Here is an 18962-nt window from a genome sequence, read left to right as displayed (position 1 = left end):
TTCCTCTTTGCCTAAATATGGAGGAAGTAATAAAGGAAGGCACAATGTAAGAGTTTCTTCAAAGTTTGGAGGCATGGAAGCAAAATGACATTAATTTATCAAATTCCTATGAAAACAAATCCACTCATTGTAACAGAGTCCGTGGCAGCCCCCTGCAAATATATTGTATATCTGAGAATCTAGTTAGACTATACAAAAACAGCTCTGATTTCCACAGTAGAAGTGTTTTGTTAATAAACAGTTTGGAGATCTTCATGACCACTATCCTAAAACTGTGGTTCCTTCATCTTATGATGTCATCTAGAAGATTTAGAAGATGGGGTTCTGTTAAGCTCACTTCAATACCCATAGGGTCACTGCACTAAAAAGTTCTGACAGTCTAAATAGATTAGACAAAGGGTAGGAAAAAATGTGAGATGATTTGCCTAAAGTCAATTTACAGTTCATTAGCGGTGCCAGAAACTTAATTCCCACATCTGTGCTCTCTTTTCTAGGCTGCAGTGACTCTCTCCAGAGCATAGGACCTGCTGCAGTCACCTATGCAGTACCATTTTTCCTCCTTCTGTAGATCTGGTCCCACTATCATTTCCAGAGAACATCTAGAAAGAGAGGCTCAAAGAATCCAATGCACTCTGCTGTTGATATTAAATCACGATATCAATTCAGGCAGCCAAACCTAGTTTCAGCGCTGATGCAGGAGGCAACACCTTTACAAACATCCTGAGAGGCTTCGGAGCATGCAGTTTGGATGAGGCAGTTGGTCTGGCCCAGATAAGCCTGCAGGACCTGGAGGTACCACATAATAGGGATGCTGCCAGCGGCTAGAAACAGGCTGGCTGGAGGTCCCAAGGAGGGAGGAAACTGAGGGCTGCGCTATGGAGAGAACCAGAAGGCTGGCAAGGGAAAGCAGCCTGCAAGCGTCAGACCAGCAGCAATCCCCAAAGCTAGCCGTGCTCGTAGATGAAGTGGGACTGAGCTCCATAGCAGGCCCAGAAACCTCCCAGCACCTCCCGTACCAGTGCTGGTAGGTGGAAGGAAAGAGGATGGACAAGGAATCTTGTCCAAGAGCAGCAAGGGGTGGGGAGAAAAACTTCACAGTAATGCAGCCACCTTTAAATTCTCCCACTCTATGGGACTACCTCTTATGGACAGGAAGGCAGAGACCAATCTGCTTGGTTTAAGCAAAGAAGGGAAGAGGAAAGGAAGAGCTTCGGAGGACACGACCCAAGGCAAGGTCAGGACTCTATCAGATCCAGGCAGTCAGGTTTGATAAGGTTATAAGCAGTTATGGCGAAAATTCCTCTGACTTACAAGTTTTAAGCTCATAATGTTGTACCAAGGAAGACCACTGCATTGCAGGAGGCACTGGAGAGAAAATGCAGCTGTAACTGGGTTGGCTAGTGGAAGGGAGCAGGCAAAGAGTGATACAACATCATATCCTCTTTTTCACCTTGATTTGCTTTGCCTGCAAGAGAAATATAGAATGGATTTAATTGGCTAACGTATTGCTCATTGCAGAGCTAATTAACAAATTAGCTCTCAAATTTGCAAGTCCCTCATCTCATAGAGAGCCTCTTGCTGGAATCTTTTGCACTGGCCTTGAGCCCTGCCGGTTCACAAGAAAGCAGCTCCAGGGATTTCTCTGTCAGAGGTGTGCTGATGAAGATGAAGCTGATCCTTCCAAACAAAAGTGTGGGGCTTGGATATACTCTGCAGCCCCCGAGTACAGCCCGGCTGAGTGTGGAGCACTGAGCCGTGGGGAGTTTGCGCAGGAGTGTCCCACAACCCTCTGCTGTTGTAGGCCTAAACCAGGTTCACTAACATTAAGGTCTGCCTCAATGGGAGGGATGTCTGATGTTGAAAAAGCTTGCAGATAACTTATGCCAATGTAAAATGGGAAGTGAGATAGTTGTTGCATTTGGGAATTGAGCCATGAATTATGCGAATTTTTGCTTCCTTGGGCTTTGCAGTTACCTTGTGACAAAATGTGCTTAATCGTGTATTTGGCGAACTTACCTAACAAGGTCAATAGGCTGGTAAGCAAAGGCATGGAAGGGGATCAGCACCCAGCTCTTTAATAACTACAAGAGAGGCACAAGATCAGATTTTTAGATTTGTCCCAACTACGGTAAGAAAGAAGCTAAACGAACAAAACTTTGTAATTCTTGATTCCCCAAGGGTGATCCAGCCAAAATGCTGATGGAGGAATTAATCAATATAGTAACTGCTTGGAGAATCGGGTTTTGGGTGCCCAGAGCTCACAGGTTTTGCTAGATGAACTAGGTTGTTGGGCTGAAGTTTTGAAGCTAAAAGTATGTCACCTGTACTCCTAACTGGGAGAAATCCCACAGTGATGCTGTGTCACAGCAGATGCTGGGCATAGCACTCTTTTTTCTAATTCTGGTAATATTTAATTCCTTTTTTTGCCTCTCTAGCCCCATCTGTGTTTACACACTTACACTGAGGGGGGAAGGGGAATCTCTCTTTTTCTTTTTTGGAGTGGATGAGGGGGAAGTGAAAGGGATACTTTCTGAATGCGTGACTTGAAGAATCAATGATTTAGTATTTTTAAATATATTTTTAAGTGCTATAGATACAGAGAAAGTTTGCATTAAATGATACCTACCCATTATACCTTCAGCCTGCTTTTCTGCCTCCCTCATTCCCCTCCCAAACGTATGAAAACACCTCTCCCCAGACACTCTGAGAAGAACACACCTGGGAAGGGCAGATAACCCTGCAAGGACCACACAGTTCACAGCCTCGCCGTACCCTGCTTCGCCATTTAGGTCCAATACCCACATCTTTGGCAGCATTCGCCAGGCAAAAATCCTCCTCCCGGGTCTCCCTGCCGGAGAGCAGCTCGAGCGCGGGATGGAGCAGGAAGCCTAAAACTTCAGTCTGCAGAGGGACCTCTAGTGTTTTTCTTTCTCCACGTCCTGGCAGAGTTCCCCCGAAGTACAAATACACACAGAGCTCCCATTGTTTGCAGCCCTTCACAAGCCCACTGATCCTAATATGGAATTCAGCAGGAAACCCATGATTTCCTGACACACAGCAAGCTGGAGAAAGAAAGGAAAAACTCCATTAAAAACCTCCAGGCTTTCCTCCATGTTAGAAATGAAATGGAAAATGGAGCGGATTTAGCAGGAATCTCTGATTCCTGCAGCCAAGCCGGAGGAAGGGAGAAGCGAATCAAAGCCGCAGGCTGCTGATATTTTTCAAGTTGCAATAAAGACCGAACTCTGGGGCAGGATGAGGATTTCCTGACTCGGACTCACAAGAACGGACAAATCGCCTTTTTTTTTTTTTTAATGCTACTCCTCTCTCTATATATTTAATTTATTCACCTCGATGATTCTCTTGACTGCTCTGGTAATTGTTAGAAGCGGCTGTGACAGCCTGGAAACATTAGTATGATTTCCTGAGTTTGAGATTCTCCCCCCCCCACCCCCCACCGCCCCTCCAAACTCAGGAAAAGTCAATACAATCGCACTTCATTTTTCCTTCATGTGCACTTGGAAGTCCTGGGAGCAGCAGCAGCAGCAGCAGCAGCAGCAGCAAGAATGAACTGCAAGGAAGAAGATGACAACTGCACTGACGGCAGCAGCAACAACACCAAGAAGATGTTAAAATGCGTGGTGGTTGGGGACGGTGCAGTCGGGAAAACCTGTCTGCTGATGAGTTATGCCAACGACGCTTTCCCCGAGGAGTATGTGCCCACTGTATTTGACCACTATGCAGGTAAGAAAGAGCTTTCAAAGAAATGTAATTAAGAGCTGCAGAAGGGCCAGGTGGGTGGTAAAGGAAGATCAAGGACCGAAGAGGACAGTTCAAAGGGGACACATGGGTTACTTCTAGCCCAGGAATGTGATTCAGGCCTGGACTGTGGCCAGACAGCTTAGATGGCAGCTCATACAATTGGGGCAATGCAGGATTTATTCAGAGAACTTATTTGTTTGCTTCCAATTTGTATTTTGTTTGTGGCAAATAAGCAGCGTTAGAGACACAATTAAATCCGCTGGCTTTTAGAGACAACAAATATCATACAGCCGCCGTCAGGTTATGCTCAGCTGCCTGGTCTGTTTCTAAATCATGAAGTTTTGAACTGTGTGGGCTGCAGTTATTATAAAGATGATACATGCACATAAAAATTTACATTTTTTGGTCATCTTCTGCATCATGGCAAATGATGCATGAATTACAATACTTATATCCTACTTAAGGAATAATCTTGGAGAAAACCAGCATAGTCTCTTTCAGTGCTACCAGGATAATAACTCTCTCTCCTTTCAGATGTGTTTGCTGCTACATTTATAAATAGAATTTAATATTATAACTTGACTGTGAGGAAAGCAGAACTGCTGATTGATTTGAGTACTTTATAGTGAGGAAATTTGTCATAGAACAAAAAAATATGAAAGTTACAAAGAACATAAATGATGTCCACTGTCCAAAACAGACCCACATATTAAATTCAATATTTGCAAGCCTCTTTCTGTAGCAACTACTTACTTTACCCAGCAGCGTCTAAAGTTATCATGTGGATGGTGTGATATGCTAAAACTGTTGCTCAAACTGCTACTTAAATTTTTTTATTCTAGATTCTGTTGTTTTTCTTATCTCACTGTTCCTTAAGTTTACAGTTGTTGTTACCAAAAAGTAGGTTTTAGAAGCCCTGCAAAACTCATTGCTTATCTCGCAGCAGCAGTTGGAGTTTCCCTCATTCTCTCCCTCTCCTTAAAAACTGGATTTTCATGGCGTGGCTTATCATAGATTTGGTATTCTGTAATGGGAAAATCTCTGTTTTCACTCTGGCTTCGTGTCAGGTTTAGCAGATGAACTGGCCAAACAAGAAAGCTGTGTAATTGCAGCATCTGACCCATGGAAATATGAGGACCTTTTGCTCCGCAAGTGTGGGCAGCGTCACTGCGAGATGCAAGCAGCGCTCCCTTTCCTCTGCCCTTCCCACCACATAGATTAAACGATCGTTTTCGAAAAAGTTTTTTTAGATAAGAAATGAAAAAGAAAAAAAAAAGGTGATGTAAATAAGTACTTCCACAAGCCAAAAAAGCTAAGGAAGCCTGGCTCCAGGGATGTATTAAATGCCAATAACCCCCACTTTGCTGGGATAACCTGAGTTCTGCTTGCTCCTTGCAGCCTCGTGCCCCGGTTGCTCCCAGTCCCCCACTCTCGTGCTCTCCCTTGCCCCACAAACATCATCGCGTACGGAGACACCCATACAATAGCCAATACCAGGCCACATATATGTTGAGCGGGTGGGATAGGTGCAGGCGTAAGGGAAGCGTACACACGTGCGCGCTATTGCCAGTGCTCAGGGTGGGACATCTAGGTGCGTTTCCCTCCTCTGCGCAGCCACAGGTGACTCGCAGCGCCTGGCTTTGACTTCTTTTCCTCTCTGTCTGAGGTGGTAGAAAACGCCAGCTGGTTCAAAAACTACTGAGGGAGAAGGGGGGGGGGCTGAGAGAACGACAGGCAGATGAAGAGTATCACTGCATAATCCTCATTTCCCTAGTGTACCAGGTGAAAGTAGTACGCATGCACTTTTAAATGAAGCTACTTTTTCATGCTCTGGAGATGTAGACCTCTCAAATATCTCCAGCTGTTATTTGCTTCTTTACCTATTACAGCCCACTGATAGAAATTAAGAGTGCTTTTAATGAGAGAGGTTAGAAAGGTAAGGAAAACAATAGCATATCAACATGCTATTCTGAGACAAATCCTGCCCAGCTCCAGTGGTTAAAGCTAGCATTGATCAGAAACGGAATTTCCATTCTTTGAGCAATCCCATCGTTTCTAAATCAATCTCACTACAAAGCAGCGCCCAGAACTGAGATGTGGAAACGACTTCTGGAGCAGAGTGCCAGAAGAAACAGTTTATATAATAAAAAAATACTATATGGCATAGAATATAACACAGCCTATTAAAATACTTTAATGTAGTGTGGATATTGAGAGAGGGAAGAACTCACTTGAAGTATGCTTACCTCCAAATTCATAGCCTCTGGGATATGCTGTCTGCGCACGTGGCAGCCCTTGGCAATAGGAGCAGCGGCATGGTGGGGCCAGCGGGCGCCAGCGCATGGAGGAAGGCCTTGCACACGGGCAAGTCTTGCAAAGTAGCTGAGGATCTGGGGAGTGACCCTCCAATTTACCCCACTGAACTGGTTTGTCTGCCCCTGCCAAAGTGAACTATGTCAGCTTTCCCAGTTCGGTGCTGAAAACACTGAAAAGCGGTTTATTGCTACAGATTTTAAGTGAGCTGCACTTTCCATTGGAGTTTTTTCAGCCAGGCGCTGTTAGCAGGAGTGGTTTGTTAGCAAAACGCTTCCTCTTGCCTCACAGGGTCACAACCCAATTGCGAGTCCCAGGGTATTTACCAATTTCCTTCTTTCTAATGGAAAAAAAGAAGGGGGGGGAGGGAAGGCAGAAAGCGTTAAAAACCAGCGGTTCCAGCTGTGATCTCACCGCCGTTTCACACTGCTGCGACGCCGCTGGCTTGAGGGAGACGGTGATGCTATCCAGCGCAGAAGCGGGACGCGCTCCAACGGTGCGGTGGTCGCGGCCAAGGCGTTAACCGCTCGAGGCCCCGCATCGCCAACCACATCGATTTGCCCTTGCTGAGCTGCATTTTTTTAGCCGCCCGCCTGGGGCAGGTTTTCGCAGCCTAGGAGCAGCTGAACACGCTGACAAGGGCGACCCAGAGGAGGCAACCAGCGTTGTAGAGGGTTAAGCTCCAATGAGCATTATACTGGTACTGTATTTGTCCCCTGCCTTTCACATGAAAGGGCTTGAAACCACTTTATAAAATTTGGGCCCGTTCTGCCTCCGCGAAAATGAAAGGCAACATATGGATTTTAGGCAGGGAAGGAAGAGACTTCCTGCAGGTAGCTCGCACAATATTTACCACGCAGCTACAGCAATGGCTGGGAAAATAGGCAGCTGGTATTTCACCATGTAAGTAGCTCCGCCATACAAACGCCCAAACCGATTATTAGTTCCACACGAATAATACTCTGCCATGGATTTCACCCGCAGCCCACAAAAGTGAATTTGTTCAAGGCCTGTTGCCAGGGTTGGGCTGCGAAGCATAGAGAGTATGGTGAGAAGTAACGCCAGACAGACGGGAAAGGTGAATTTATTATTGGGATATTGAACTGGGCTCTTCTGTTGGATGCAGGGAGGTGTATGTGTCTGTTCATTTCTGAAGGCATTTTGAAGTTTTGCTGGAGAGCAGAGACCTGGGTAGGTTACCGTACTGTGGTGAAATTCCAATTCCCATACCAAAAGGTTTAGCCACTAAGTAAATGGCTATTTCTGATGCAGGCAAACCAAAATGCTATCCTAGTGACAAACAGGATATTACTGGCAATAACTGTAACAATAGGGACTGTTTGGATAGTGGGTAGATGTTTTAACATGCCATTCCATCTTTCGAACATCAAATGCTGATTTTCCGTGAGCAAAGGTCTCTCAGTCAGGGTGACTTGTATTGTGTCTGGCTATGCGAGGTTATAAATGTTTAATTGGGGCTGAGGTTGTACCAACAACAAATTCAATTCAAAGGCTAGCAAAGTTTGTTTAATAGTACCAAAATGAACTGGGTTGTTCTGTGGAAGATGGAAAGGAGATGTGCTTTGTTTGTTCCTTAGACAGACACTAAGCAGGCGCTAAGCTCTTTTGATATTCATGCCCTCTAAAAAAATAGCACTTTTTAGCATGAAATTTATTCACCCCAAAATTCATATTCAAAAGTGCCTTTGTTTTTCTGTTTAAAAGACTCAACCCATGTGGGAGCAGAACCAATGCTATGGGAGTCATTTAGCCTACTGCACAGAATAAAGTGAATGATCTCTTTAGATGGGTGGGCTGAAGACTAACAAGAAGAAAGTGGTTAGTATCAAACTATCTAGGTTAGGAAGTGCACATAGGTGAATGTTATACAAGCAGCTTTAGGAGCCTAAGTTGCATCTGTGGTAAATGAGAGGTGATCACCTCCAAAGGAGAAGTGCAAAGCATCTGAATTAAAGGCTTAAAGTAGATGGCGTGAATATGTCCCTCCCTCCCCTCATATGTCAGCACAAACGGGTGAACATTTATAAATAGTGAATCCATTTGAAAAAAATTAGCAGTGGCATGTGATCAGCTAATGAAGAGCATACAGAATAGTTCAGCCATGACCAAAGCTCTGTAAATTAAAAGCAATATAGAAGACCACAGCCATTAATTATTGTTAACAGACAGACTTTTTACTCTTTAGTGATGATTCATGCTAATCTGCCTGACTTCGGGCTGAAGCAGGCTGGAGCGCTCAGTGGTCTTGCAGAGCAGTGATCCTTGCTGGCCAGGACCTTGCTGGCCAAGCAAGTCCCACAGCTTTTTCCTGCAGGGCTTCCGCCCACACCTCTGCGAGCACAGGAGCAGTACGGCCACTCCTGCCCTGAGCGGTCAGCTTGTGCCCAGGCAAATCCATAAATCCCTTATACCCTGCCTGCAGGACACAGCACTGATACATATCCCTGTTTCTGGGGTGCTCCCAAGGAAGAGGTGGGTGGAAGTGGGTTGCCACATTTCCGTGGCTTTGCCCAGCGTTGGCCTTCCTCGGCTGAGGACGAAGGCTGGGACAGTCAGGACAGGACACACACCACCAGCAGCCACGGACTGAGCAACCTTCCCTTGCAGCTCTCCCCGCGGGGGAGGAACGGCCAGCTGAGACACGGCAGAAACCAGATGGGAGCCGTTACTTCCCAAACTTCTCCGGTTACAGGCACAAGAGCACATCTGTCCACACGTCTGATGTGCTAGTTACTTTAAATTGATTGCTAATGCTTTACATGGGCATACTGGTTTAAACCCGTCTCTATTTGCTATGGTGTGTGAGCAATGACCTAATCCACATACCATCACTTTTTCCCCCCATTGAAACTTTTGTAGCCATGAAGAGGCTGCCCAAGGAGATTTGCAATTTCTGCTTGGGTACTTCAGTGGGAGCCTTGACACTACCATGCTCTTGAGACCATTCTCTCCTGTGAATAGTCCTGCTAGCATATTACAAAAATCCTTCATGCAATGCTTTTGGGGTTATTAAACTGAAAGAGCTATAAATAGCAGTGAGAGAGAGCTGTGATGTTTATTTGAATGGATGTTTGCAGTAGGTTTTTTCCTTTTAATGTTCGTCCAGTTTTGATCATACAGATCTGAACTTTATCCTTGAAACAGGAAAGCACTGACTCTCTTAAAGTCTGGCTCCTTAGGTTAGCAGCCAAAGAATGCATATGTTCATTTTGTTTCTCGAGAGCTAAAAGGACTTTTCTGGCAGTCTTCTGGTATCATCCAGGATGAACCAGGGGTACCTGCTAAAACATTTGAGGTTCAACACAATAGAAACCAACTAGTGCAATTCAAAGTTTTTCTTGGCTGTCTCTCTAGAAGATAAAGTTTAGAGACATATTATTTCTTAGGCTCCTTACAGAAGGTTTAATTCTGTGCCTGTGCCACATAGGAAGTCAGAGGAGATCTAATGATCCTCAGTATTTTTCAGATCAAGGAAGCCCAGGCAGTCTTTATACCAAAGAGGCGGGGGGGTTTTCTGGACCACCATGAATGTTCCACATTCAGATGAAACAGGCACTGTATGCGCTCTTCAGCGACTTCAGATCTTCTCCTCATGAAGGTGTTTTATGGTTTGCTAAGAGTTGGGCTATCTCTCCTATCTCTCTTCCTCACATACATCCCTTTAATGTCCTGGGGGTGCCCAGACCACCCACAGGCTGTGGAGGCAGAGGTGGGTGCCTGCTTTGCAATCCTCTCTACTGCAGATCATTTCTATAGCAGTGGTCTGAGTGCTGTGGCCATGTGACAATGCTGCATCACCAACAGCATTTAAAGTCAAAAAGATAGACATAGAGAGCAAGCAAAGTACAGTGGACATGAGGAAGAACAGTGACATGAATGAAAAAAGTAGGTGAAGCAGCCACATTACTTTATTCAGATATATCCAGCCCAAATCCCACCTCGGCCCTTCTGCCTATTGGCTCCTATTAGCTGCACGGTGTTTGAAGGGCAATAGGAAACACTAAGAATACTAAGCAAGGGGTTAGCTAGACCATTTGAAAGTAGGTCCGTGTGTCCTGCTAGTTCAGATGTAGAACAGTCAGTTTTTTAGAGGGCAGCCACAGTCTTGAGGGAATGGGTTGGAAAGATGAGAAAGTCAAATGGGGTAAACAGAAATATTTCTTTGCCTGGTGTGTAATTAACCTAAGGTATTTATCACCATATGGAAGTTACTAAGAAGGAAATTTTAACAAGGTTTGCAGGAATAGGGAGTTGTATCAGATATCAGAGAGATCAAGTGCTACCATAGGCTAGTAAAAAATCTTCTATACGAGATATTAAAATGTGAGCCAACATCACCTTTTGTCAGAGGCCAGGATAAGACCTGAATGAGGTGTGATGAGAGGCAACTTATCTTAAATCTGCCTATTGGTACATTAGAGATGGGGCTTTGACTACCTAGGCTGCGAGTCTCGCACGATCCGGCACTCTTGTTTCCAAATAATGCTGCAGAAAAGGATTCTCTGGAATGATTCCTGTGATATATAGATGCACAAACAGCTTTGCAAATTTTGCCTCTGCAGCAATAAACTGCTGAGAAGGAAATACAGAGGGCTTTGTCTGAGAACGTGAAAAGGGTTAACTGTGGATGTGATGAGAAAATACATCCTCCTCCACCACACCATGACACTCAGTTTTTCTCCTCCTCTTCTTATCAGCATAATGTTATAGGAGGTGACATCAGCAGAGGAAATCAAAACTGAAACTGTGGCCTCTGGCCCTCGAGGGCCAATCTCTACAGTTTGAACTAAAAACACATCCACTATCTCAAAAGCAATAATTGACTCAGTCAGTGTGGCCTGCCATCCTCCTCGTGGGGCAAAACCACCTACGGGTGATGTCGGATGCAGCGCGCGTTGCCAGCTAGACAGATTCCTTGGGCAGAAGGCCCATACGAAGGAAAGAAAAACAAAAGCACAGCACAAATGTCTAAACAACCAAAACTCCTAGTCATGTACAAACCTCTTCATTTCTGCAGGATGTGGCAGGGCTTTTACTTCACTGAGTCACCATTATGATGGCTTAGTTAATGACAGAGACAAAGCAAAATGCCTCCCATAAAACTTCCTTCTCATTTTCTGCTCTCTTGATAAACTTTGATACAGATGTCTGCATTAGTGATACACATCAGTGCTCCCATGTATCATGGTGTGCATTTTGCTCAGCAGGTAGTGCCTTTCCTATGTTCTAACTTTCCAATTGTTATGGCCAGATCTATTGACATCATGGAAATGGCAAGGGATGAGGAAGAGCAAACATATTTCCTTCAATTGTTCTGTTAAGACAAAGTCATTAAACAATAATGACATCTCCTGTCAAATTATTATTTATCTTTGTAATGAAAAAATAATCCAAGTTATTATATTTCTAGTCTACTGTTAAAAGCAAACACGCACTTACTAGTGTCCTGTCAGATATATTGTTCTTGTATACCAAGCTACAAAGCTTCCAGCTCATTTAGGGGATAAAATACTGTAGAATGAAAATGTTACAGATTGTCACCCCAAATCCCAATAGACACTGAGATCTGGAAAAATTCTAGATTGGATTTATGACGGGATGTTCACCTCTCATTTTTCCACAAATAACATCAGGAAAAATATTTCTTTAATAATGGCTAATAATTAAAAGCTGAAAAAAGCGGATTTACCCAATTTATTGCCCAAGCATTATTCCCATTCAAACTCAGAACCCAAGAACAAGCCATGCTACCAGCAGCAGGCAGATGGCTTGGCTGAATGAAGGGACTGGACCTCATGCACTGCTTTCACATGTGCAAAATTGCTCAAGTTCTGTTAATCGGCCAGTGAATTTCCCACATACGCAGGTGGACAGGAAACCTCTCCCAGAGCTGAGAAAGCATCATTGCACCTTGTTGCAATCCCAAGCACCATCCATCATGCCTCAGCAGTCCCAGAGATACAGCCAGGGGAGCATAGCGTGAGGGAGCACAGTTAACCATGTGGTTGCTATCACCCTTGGCTAAAATTGCTGCAGATCTCGTTACGCAGTGATGGTTTTCCTTCAGTAGTTATTCTGCAGCATAAATATTCATAGATTTATGACTAAGAGCAAAATCCTCTTGTTAAACAGATATCACTGTGGGCATGGAGAGTCGTCATACGGCAGTAGGCAAGATGGCTTGGAAGAGTCCTCAGGGACCAGTGCAATCCAAACCTCATGGCTCTTTTGCTGGGGAATGGTGCTTCCGTGAGGGCCCACAGCTAAACCAGTGCATGTGGGATCCGAGGGAAGGGAAAGGCATGAAAGACTGTGAGGTCCCAATGTTTCAGCTGGCACAAAACCAATTCCCCAGACTTAACATTGGGCCGGTGCACCAGCAAATGCAGCTGTGTGCTTGCCCCAGGGCTGCCTTTCTGCCTCAGGGACTGGCACAGCAGCAATTCCATAAATATGTAACGTGCAGACCAGCCACCGGGAAAGAGGAGGCTGGAAAAGCCATTCACCAGCAGAAGTGCTGGGAAAAAAAAAAAAAAAATCCTCCCAAAGGAGGGAGGGGGACAGCTGTAAAAATATTCCAAAGTGTAGTGGCACAGAAGGCACAGGGAGGAGGGCAATGGCTTGGGAGCAGAAGGGAGAAGAGCACCACAGGGTTGTACCAGCAGGCTCACTCCTCCACCCTGGTCCAGAACAGGATATCAGTGTATCAGGAAAATAAAAGTCTAAATGATGAGCACAAGAGCCGGTACTCAGGCATCTGGAGCGAGAGAGTTAAAGAGGGACTGTGCAGAGGGCCTGGACAAAAAGGTCCTGCCACAATGCAGGAGGACGCCTGAGATGACTCACTAAAGCTCCTTTCCAGCCCCTGCAGTTCTGAGGGGATGAAGGCAACGTCTTTGACGAAAGTCTCTGGCAAAGACATTGAGCTATAACTTTGAAGTAATGATATTAACAGTATCTGCTAATGCTCTGCTTTCTACAGACCTTATGGAAAGGAGCAGCTTCAGCAATGAGTGGGAAAACATACGTTTTCTAACATAGCATTAATTTTGTCCCTTGGGAGATGGGACAAAAAGAGCATCTATTTACAATAATAATGCTGCTTTGCTGAGAACAGACCATAAGGAAAATCCCATAAGGTTGGAAAATGTGTTTTAAGTTCACAAACTGTCTCATGCTTCAGTTCCCAAGCGGGCAGTCAGCCAGCTGCTATGAGCAATTCTGTCCTGAAAGGCCAGGCCTGCCATGACTGGGACACTGCCTATTTCAGAGCAATCTCAGCGGCTCCGTTTCAGAGCCAGCTAGTTTACCTCAGCATGTTTTCCTCCAATAGCCAGGAATAGATTCAAGGTCCTGTTCTAACTTTTGGAGCCTGGTTACTTGAGGCTCTTTCTATAAGCAGTGCTACTGCAGGGGCAGCGAGCAGCAGAAACGCGGAGGCCTGGTTCCCCCTCTTCGTTTAAAAGGTGAGGCGTTTCCAACGGGGGACATCAGCTCTGGAACAAACTCTCTACTTTGTTCCACCGACATATGCCTTTCAAGACCATCTATTCTATAATATATAATTCAAGCAATGACTTGCGGAAGTAAGAGGAGAAAAGCCCCAAGGCTTCACGTTGTCCATTCAAACTCTGACAACAACGGTGCCATTGACAGGATCGGTTGTATGGTCCCACTCCCCAGATGGACTCCATATGGGCACACCAACCTCACTGAGGGTTCAGGGCCTATCTGCGTAGTTAGATTGTTGTAATTGTGTATTTATTTTTAGTTAGCTAGAACTACACATAGACCTTTTTAGTTACCCATACCAAAACACAAAGAACACTACAGAATTTCTTTTCCGTTTAATCCTATTTTTGCTTTCTGCAAATTGGCCATGAAAATTTCCAACAAGAGTGTGAACAAAACCTGGAAGGACATTTGTATGCTGTCGTTTAAGCTTTTAGAAAGGGCCTTTACCTTCATAGTCCTGCCCTTGCTTTGTGCTGTCTTTGTATCCAGTCAATCTTAAAAAGCAAGCACAATTCCCTTTGCTTCATTGCCTTCTGGTTACTGCTCACGATATTTTTTAGCCCATCTCAGCAGCACAAGGGAGTAACAGCTTTCATTAAAAACATGGACACATAATACAGCTTTAAGAAAGTTTTCCAGGCACACCATCCATGAAAACAGGATCAAAATCAATATTAAAGGGGGAGTTCATATTTCAAAAAATATATACCTAACCTACCAGAAACCAGGCCCTGCAGAAAAACTCCAAATTAGATGAACCAGTTCATAATATCATTAACATGGAGAATTTTCCTTGCCATGCATAGATATAGTTTCTGACTGAGTGTGCCACGTGAAGTTCTGCTGGGAATTCACCTAAACCATTGAGTTGTTTGGTTCGGGTTCAGAGGGGTGAGGTTGTTGTGGTTCTTGTTACTTTAATATTTTTAAGTGTTAAGTGCATTTTCTCCCTCTCCTCCCCCTCCTGGGAAACTGCTGAAATGGTGAAATAATTCATTCTTCCATTATTTTTATCATGTTGTCCAATTTATTTCTTTTCCTATAAAGAGCTGCTTGTAGCAATACCATACCTCCCTCCTGACGCTTCCAAGGACATAAGAAGCAACAGACACTGGGAATGCAGAAGGAGGTCTCAAATCTGAATTAATGTTTGACAGAGGAAATCTGTGCCAAGAAAATGGTGGAACAAGAATAACTTGTGTTGTCTCCATATGGTCCTCCCAGCCGGGTTTCTCTGCCCCTGCCCTCTATTTAAATGCATGAACATGAGTGATTAAAAAACAAATCTTGTCACCATTTTGCTAGGAAAATAGAGTTTTGAGAGTGTGCACAACAGGGTGGAAACTCCTGAGGGCGGAAGGGAACCTTGTCCCTGAGTGAACATTCACAGTATGCCATGGTGTACAGCATGAGGCAGTTCATACAAAGATGATGTGACTAGAAAACGTCTTGTACCTTGCATGACATTAAGTCCTTCCAGCCCTTAATCCTCTTTCTCCAGTTCCCTCCATCCTTCAGAATGAATAGCTACATATTTCCTTTTCCAGACATTTATTTTCCATGTTGCTTCTTTCTGAAGGAATAAGGTCTTCCCACCCGAATGTTAAGGAAAAAGAAAGACAAAAATTCTTTACAAAGCCTGCATGGGTGCACCGCAGAGCGTGGGGCTGGCCAAAGCAGGTACAGGTCCTGCAGGGCCATCTCTGAGAGAGCTGGCTCAAAAACCAAGCCACAGACATACCATGCATAGTGGCTGCCCCACAAGGACCAAGTGATAATTATTACTGGCTGGCCAGTTCTGATTTGTGCAGAGCTGGCTAGGGTTGCAGCTGGTCAGGGCATGGCATCAGATGTTCCTGCCTTCTCGCAGATGTCAACTCTGCCCTGTAGAAAATGCCATCCTAGAAGAGCGAAGGCCAAAACCGCAGCCAGATAGGGCTTTACAGGACTCTAGAGGGACCACCCTACAGTGACCACTACTGCAGAGGCAGTTTAGCAACCCTGCGGTTCCCCCTCTTTCATGGCACACCTCTGCCACAGCACACCAGAAAAATATTATTTCATCATAGCTCCGTGTTCATTAGGGAAGGTCAAGAGAAACAAGAAGCTGCAAGAGAAACAAGAAAAGACCAAAAAAAAAAAAAAAGAGGATGGGAAGCAAATGAGCATCCTTAGAGGATGGAAGGAAAAAGTACATTAAAAAAATTCATAAACCATAAAACAACTGATTTGTAACAATAATGTTTTGGGGAATATGACTCACGATTTTGAACTTTTGGGGTTAGCAGAAGTTCTGGCCAGAACATTTTAACAAGCTATCCCACCAGGAGAAAATGCTGATTCATCAAAGTTGAAACATTTTTTAAATATTTTGAAGGACAGATTCTTGAGGTCCAGGGCACTCTGGTTACTTCTGACAGTGCAGCAAGAAAGACCTAAATGGAAAACATAATATCGGAAGGTTTTGTTTTCATTCCATTGTAAAATAAAAGCAAATTGTAAAACCTCAGAAGCTGTCACAAAGCTGAATTATCATCCCCTGGCCAGTTCTAGCTGGTTACTGTTATTATCCACTTTACAGTTATTATATTGTAATCGTTGTTATCCAAAGACAGCCTTCCTCCCACTTCCACTAAAAGAAATGCTTGCGCAACAAAGACACATTTTCCTAGGAAAATGCTTCAGATAGATAGATAGCATGAGTTCAGGTGTGGTTTTACTTTCTCTCAATATGAAGAGAAGCAATGGTGGTGAAAGAAGTTGGCAACCCTCACAAGCCTTGGCAAACCTAATGGCAGCACCGAGGCAGCGCTTAGGAACAGGGAAAACAGTCTTTGAACCAAGTGCCATTCCTTTCGTTTTAAATCTGTCTGCTATATGCTACCCACGGGGTTTTGGGTTTTTTTCTCCTTTTCTCCTCTGATGACTTTCGGTCTGTTTTACTGTCTAATAAATTGACGTTTCTACTTATCAAGACCACATTAATTTTATTTCCAGAAGAAAGAAGTTAGCAGAAGTTCTCTGAAAGGCTTTCAAAGCTCAGCCTCTCTCTGCGACGCACAGTCTTGCTCCAGAGAACGGTCTGCAAAGTCAGTGACGTGCGAACAGGGATTTCGGCCGCGATACCCCGTGTCTGTGGACAGAAGTACGTGTGTCATGTTCCAACCATGCTGTTTATAGCGTATGGAGGAAATACAAAGTAAAGGGCCTAATGCGGAGCACACGCCAGATTAAATTAGGGAGACTACCGCTGCAGCGAGGGGAATTAAGTTGTGAGCAATTAGTGTGAGCTTGAAACTCAACATATATCCTCACTTCTGAGCGCATTTACTGTGGGGTCACTTTCACAATCCCTTCGTGTAGCTGCAAATCTTTTATCTGTCATGTTAACAACCAGGACAGAAAGGACTCACTGTATTAGCCAGAAGCTAAAACCGCAGCCTGTCTTCCCACGAGCTTCTCAGCAGAGCGCTCAAAATGGTATTCCCTACTATGACTTACCTCTGACATAAGGAGGTTCATCCGGGGCACCTGAGGCACACTGAATTTCAAATCTCCCATATGGGCAACCCTTCTTAACACGCTCCCTCTATGAGCTGTCAAGCAAAAATAAAAACAGAGCCATCAGAAGTAACGAGAAATCGCTACTGACAGTTCCTAATGGATTTTCTTCCTAAAATAGCTAGAAGCGTATCCAGAAGGACACTGGATTCATTTCCCAGTGGGAGTGGTGGGTGTGAGCAACTAAAATTAGATATTTTCTCTGTTAGTTGTAAATATTTTTGCTTGTTGCCATAATACATAACTTTTAGTCTTATGATCTTCAGTATGAGGATATCTTGGTAAACACATTTTGATACTGAAAATGGAGCAAGTAGATTTTAGATAATACCATTCAACACTCACACAAATTGCCAGGTTTAACTGCTTTTAGAAGAATCATAGAGCTGTGGCTAAACAAATATGAGCCGAAGGCAACCCTTGAAGTGAAGGAACGTGTTGCATATAATAAAAGGCTAGCAAGTAGATCAATAAAATAAGTGAAGGAAGCAGATAATTTCCTTCATGCATTTCTGCGCAAACTGCTCATCTCCTAAGAAATCAGAACGAAGTAAATCATGATACACAACATATAATTTCTCAAGAAGGAAGATCAATTTTCCGCTTATGTATTTGCAGGAGATGCAAGGAAATGTTTATATATTAATGCTTGTGCAATTTATTTTTGTCAAACACAGACTTATTAGATTACAAAGAAGACGTATGTTTGGGGGTTTTTTCCCTCAATTTCTTTCTTTGCTATATTGATTTACATAAGCAGTAAGGGAAGTGCCTGTAGTTTCCACTTCAGGGAATTTTCATCCCAGTCTTTTGCACAGATGCACGCTGCTAAACAAAGACAACGGCTCAAATGCCATTCAGTGTTGCACAGATGCAACCCCAGTTAGTTACTGGGGGTAATAAACAAGTCTGATTTCCTTCCATCTTTTTTAATAGTATATTCAGAAGAGAAAGAAGTTGATCAGCAGAGGAATGCGTAAGGCATCTCAGCATAGGGCTGAGGCCTGGCTGCTCCGTGTCCCGCGTGGGACAGTGAGCAGGAAATGTTCTGGAGCAACCGCCAGCACTAGGACAATAAAAAACTCCGATAAAAAACATCCCAGAAGAGAGGACTCGGGAGATAAATGGAGAGAATGGGCCTGAAGAGCGAAAGGGTGCCACCCCTGCTTCTCTCCTGGCACGGCAATATTCAAAAATCTCCTATATATCTCCTCAGACAAAAGCAGCTCCACCGTAATCCCGGCAAGGGCCAGAGTTCAGCAGCAACAATAGGAGAGAACAGCAACAGGAACCAGAAAGTCAGGGCAGATCAGAGAAAATAAACACCAACTGGAAAAAAACTTGCAAAGCCCAGAATGAAGTTGCATCTTGGAATTCATGCTATACAATAGAGTCGTTTCTGAGGTAGAAAAAGTACAGCTGGCTGGAAGACTTTTCTCTCTTGTCTGGGCACTTCTGCTCTAGCTGTGGCCAGGTGTGGGAGCGTGGAGAATCTTCTCTTTATTTTCATTAATAAATTAGGTTGGAATTTTTTGAAGGCACCATGTGGGCACCCATTCACATTTAATTGGAGTTTTGAAAAGAAGTCCTTGGCATTCCTTTCCTCATTTTTATTCCCAAGAATTAAAATAATCCACTTATTCAACTTCTTGAACCGCTAAAGGTTCCTGGTTCTTCCATAAACAACAGGTTCCATCATAGACGTTAGGGTCCCTTTTGCAGCACTGCAGAGAGCCCATCCCTCAGCACCCATCCCATTAGTTATAAAATGGCTTGTCTAGATGCTCATT

At 44.1% G+C, this 18962-nt stretch overlaps 1 protein-coding gene across 1 annotated transcript in view; it reads left to right on the top strand.

The window, feature by feature from the left end:
• Window positions 1-3009: 3009 nt before the first annotated feature.
• The window catches only part of RHOJ (ras homolog family member J), a 59768-nt gene continuing 43815 nt past the window's right edge, over window positions 3010-18962 (top strand). Inside the window, exon 1 of the mRNA XM_009670703.2 lies at window positions 3010-3744. Within this exon, the coding sequence (XP_009668998.1) occupies window positions 3567-3744 (178 nt within the window). The 5' untranslated portion in view covers window positions 3010-3566. The remainder of the gene's footprint in view (window positions 3745-18962) is intronic.

Source organism: Struthio camelus, chromosome 5, assembly GCF_040807025.1.
Source record: "Struthio camelus isolate bStrCam1 chromosome 5, bStrCam1.hap1, whole genome shotgun sequence".
Lineage (NCBI taxonomy): Eukaryota > Metazoa > Chordata > Aves > Struthioniformes > Struthionidae > Struthio > Struthio camelus.
Note: the sequence above shows the minus strand (reverse complement) of the source record. Positions and strands in the feature narration are given on the sequence as shown.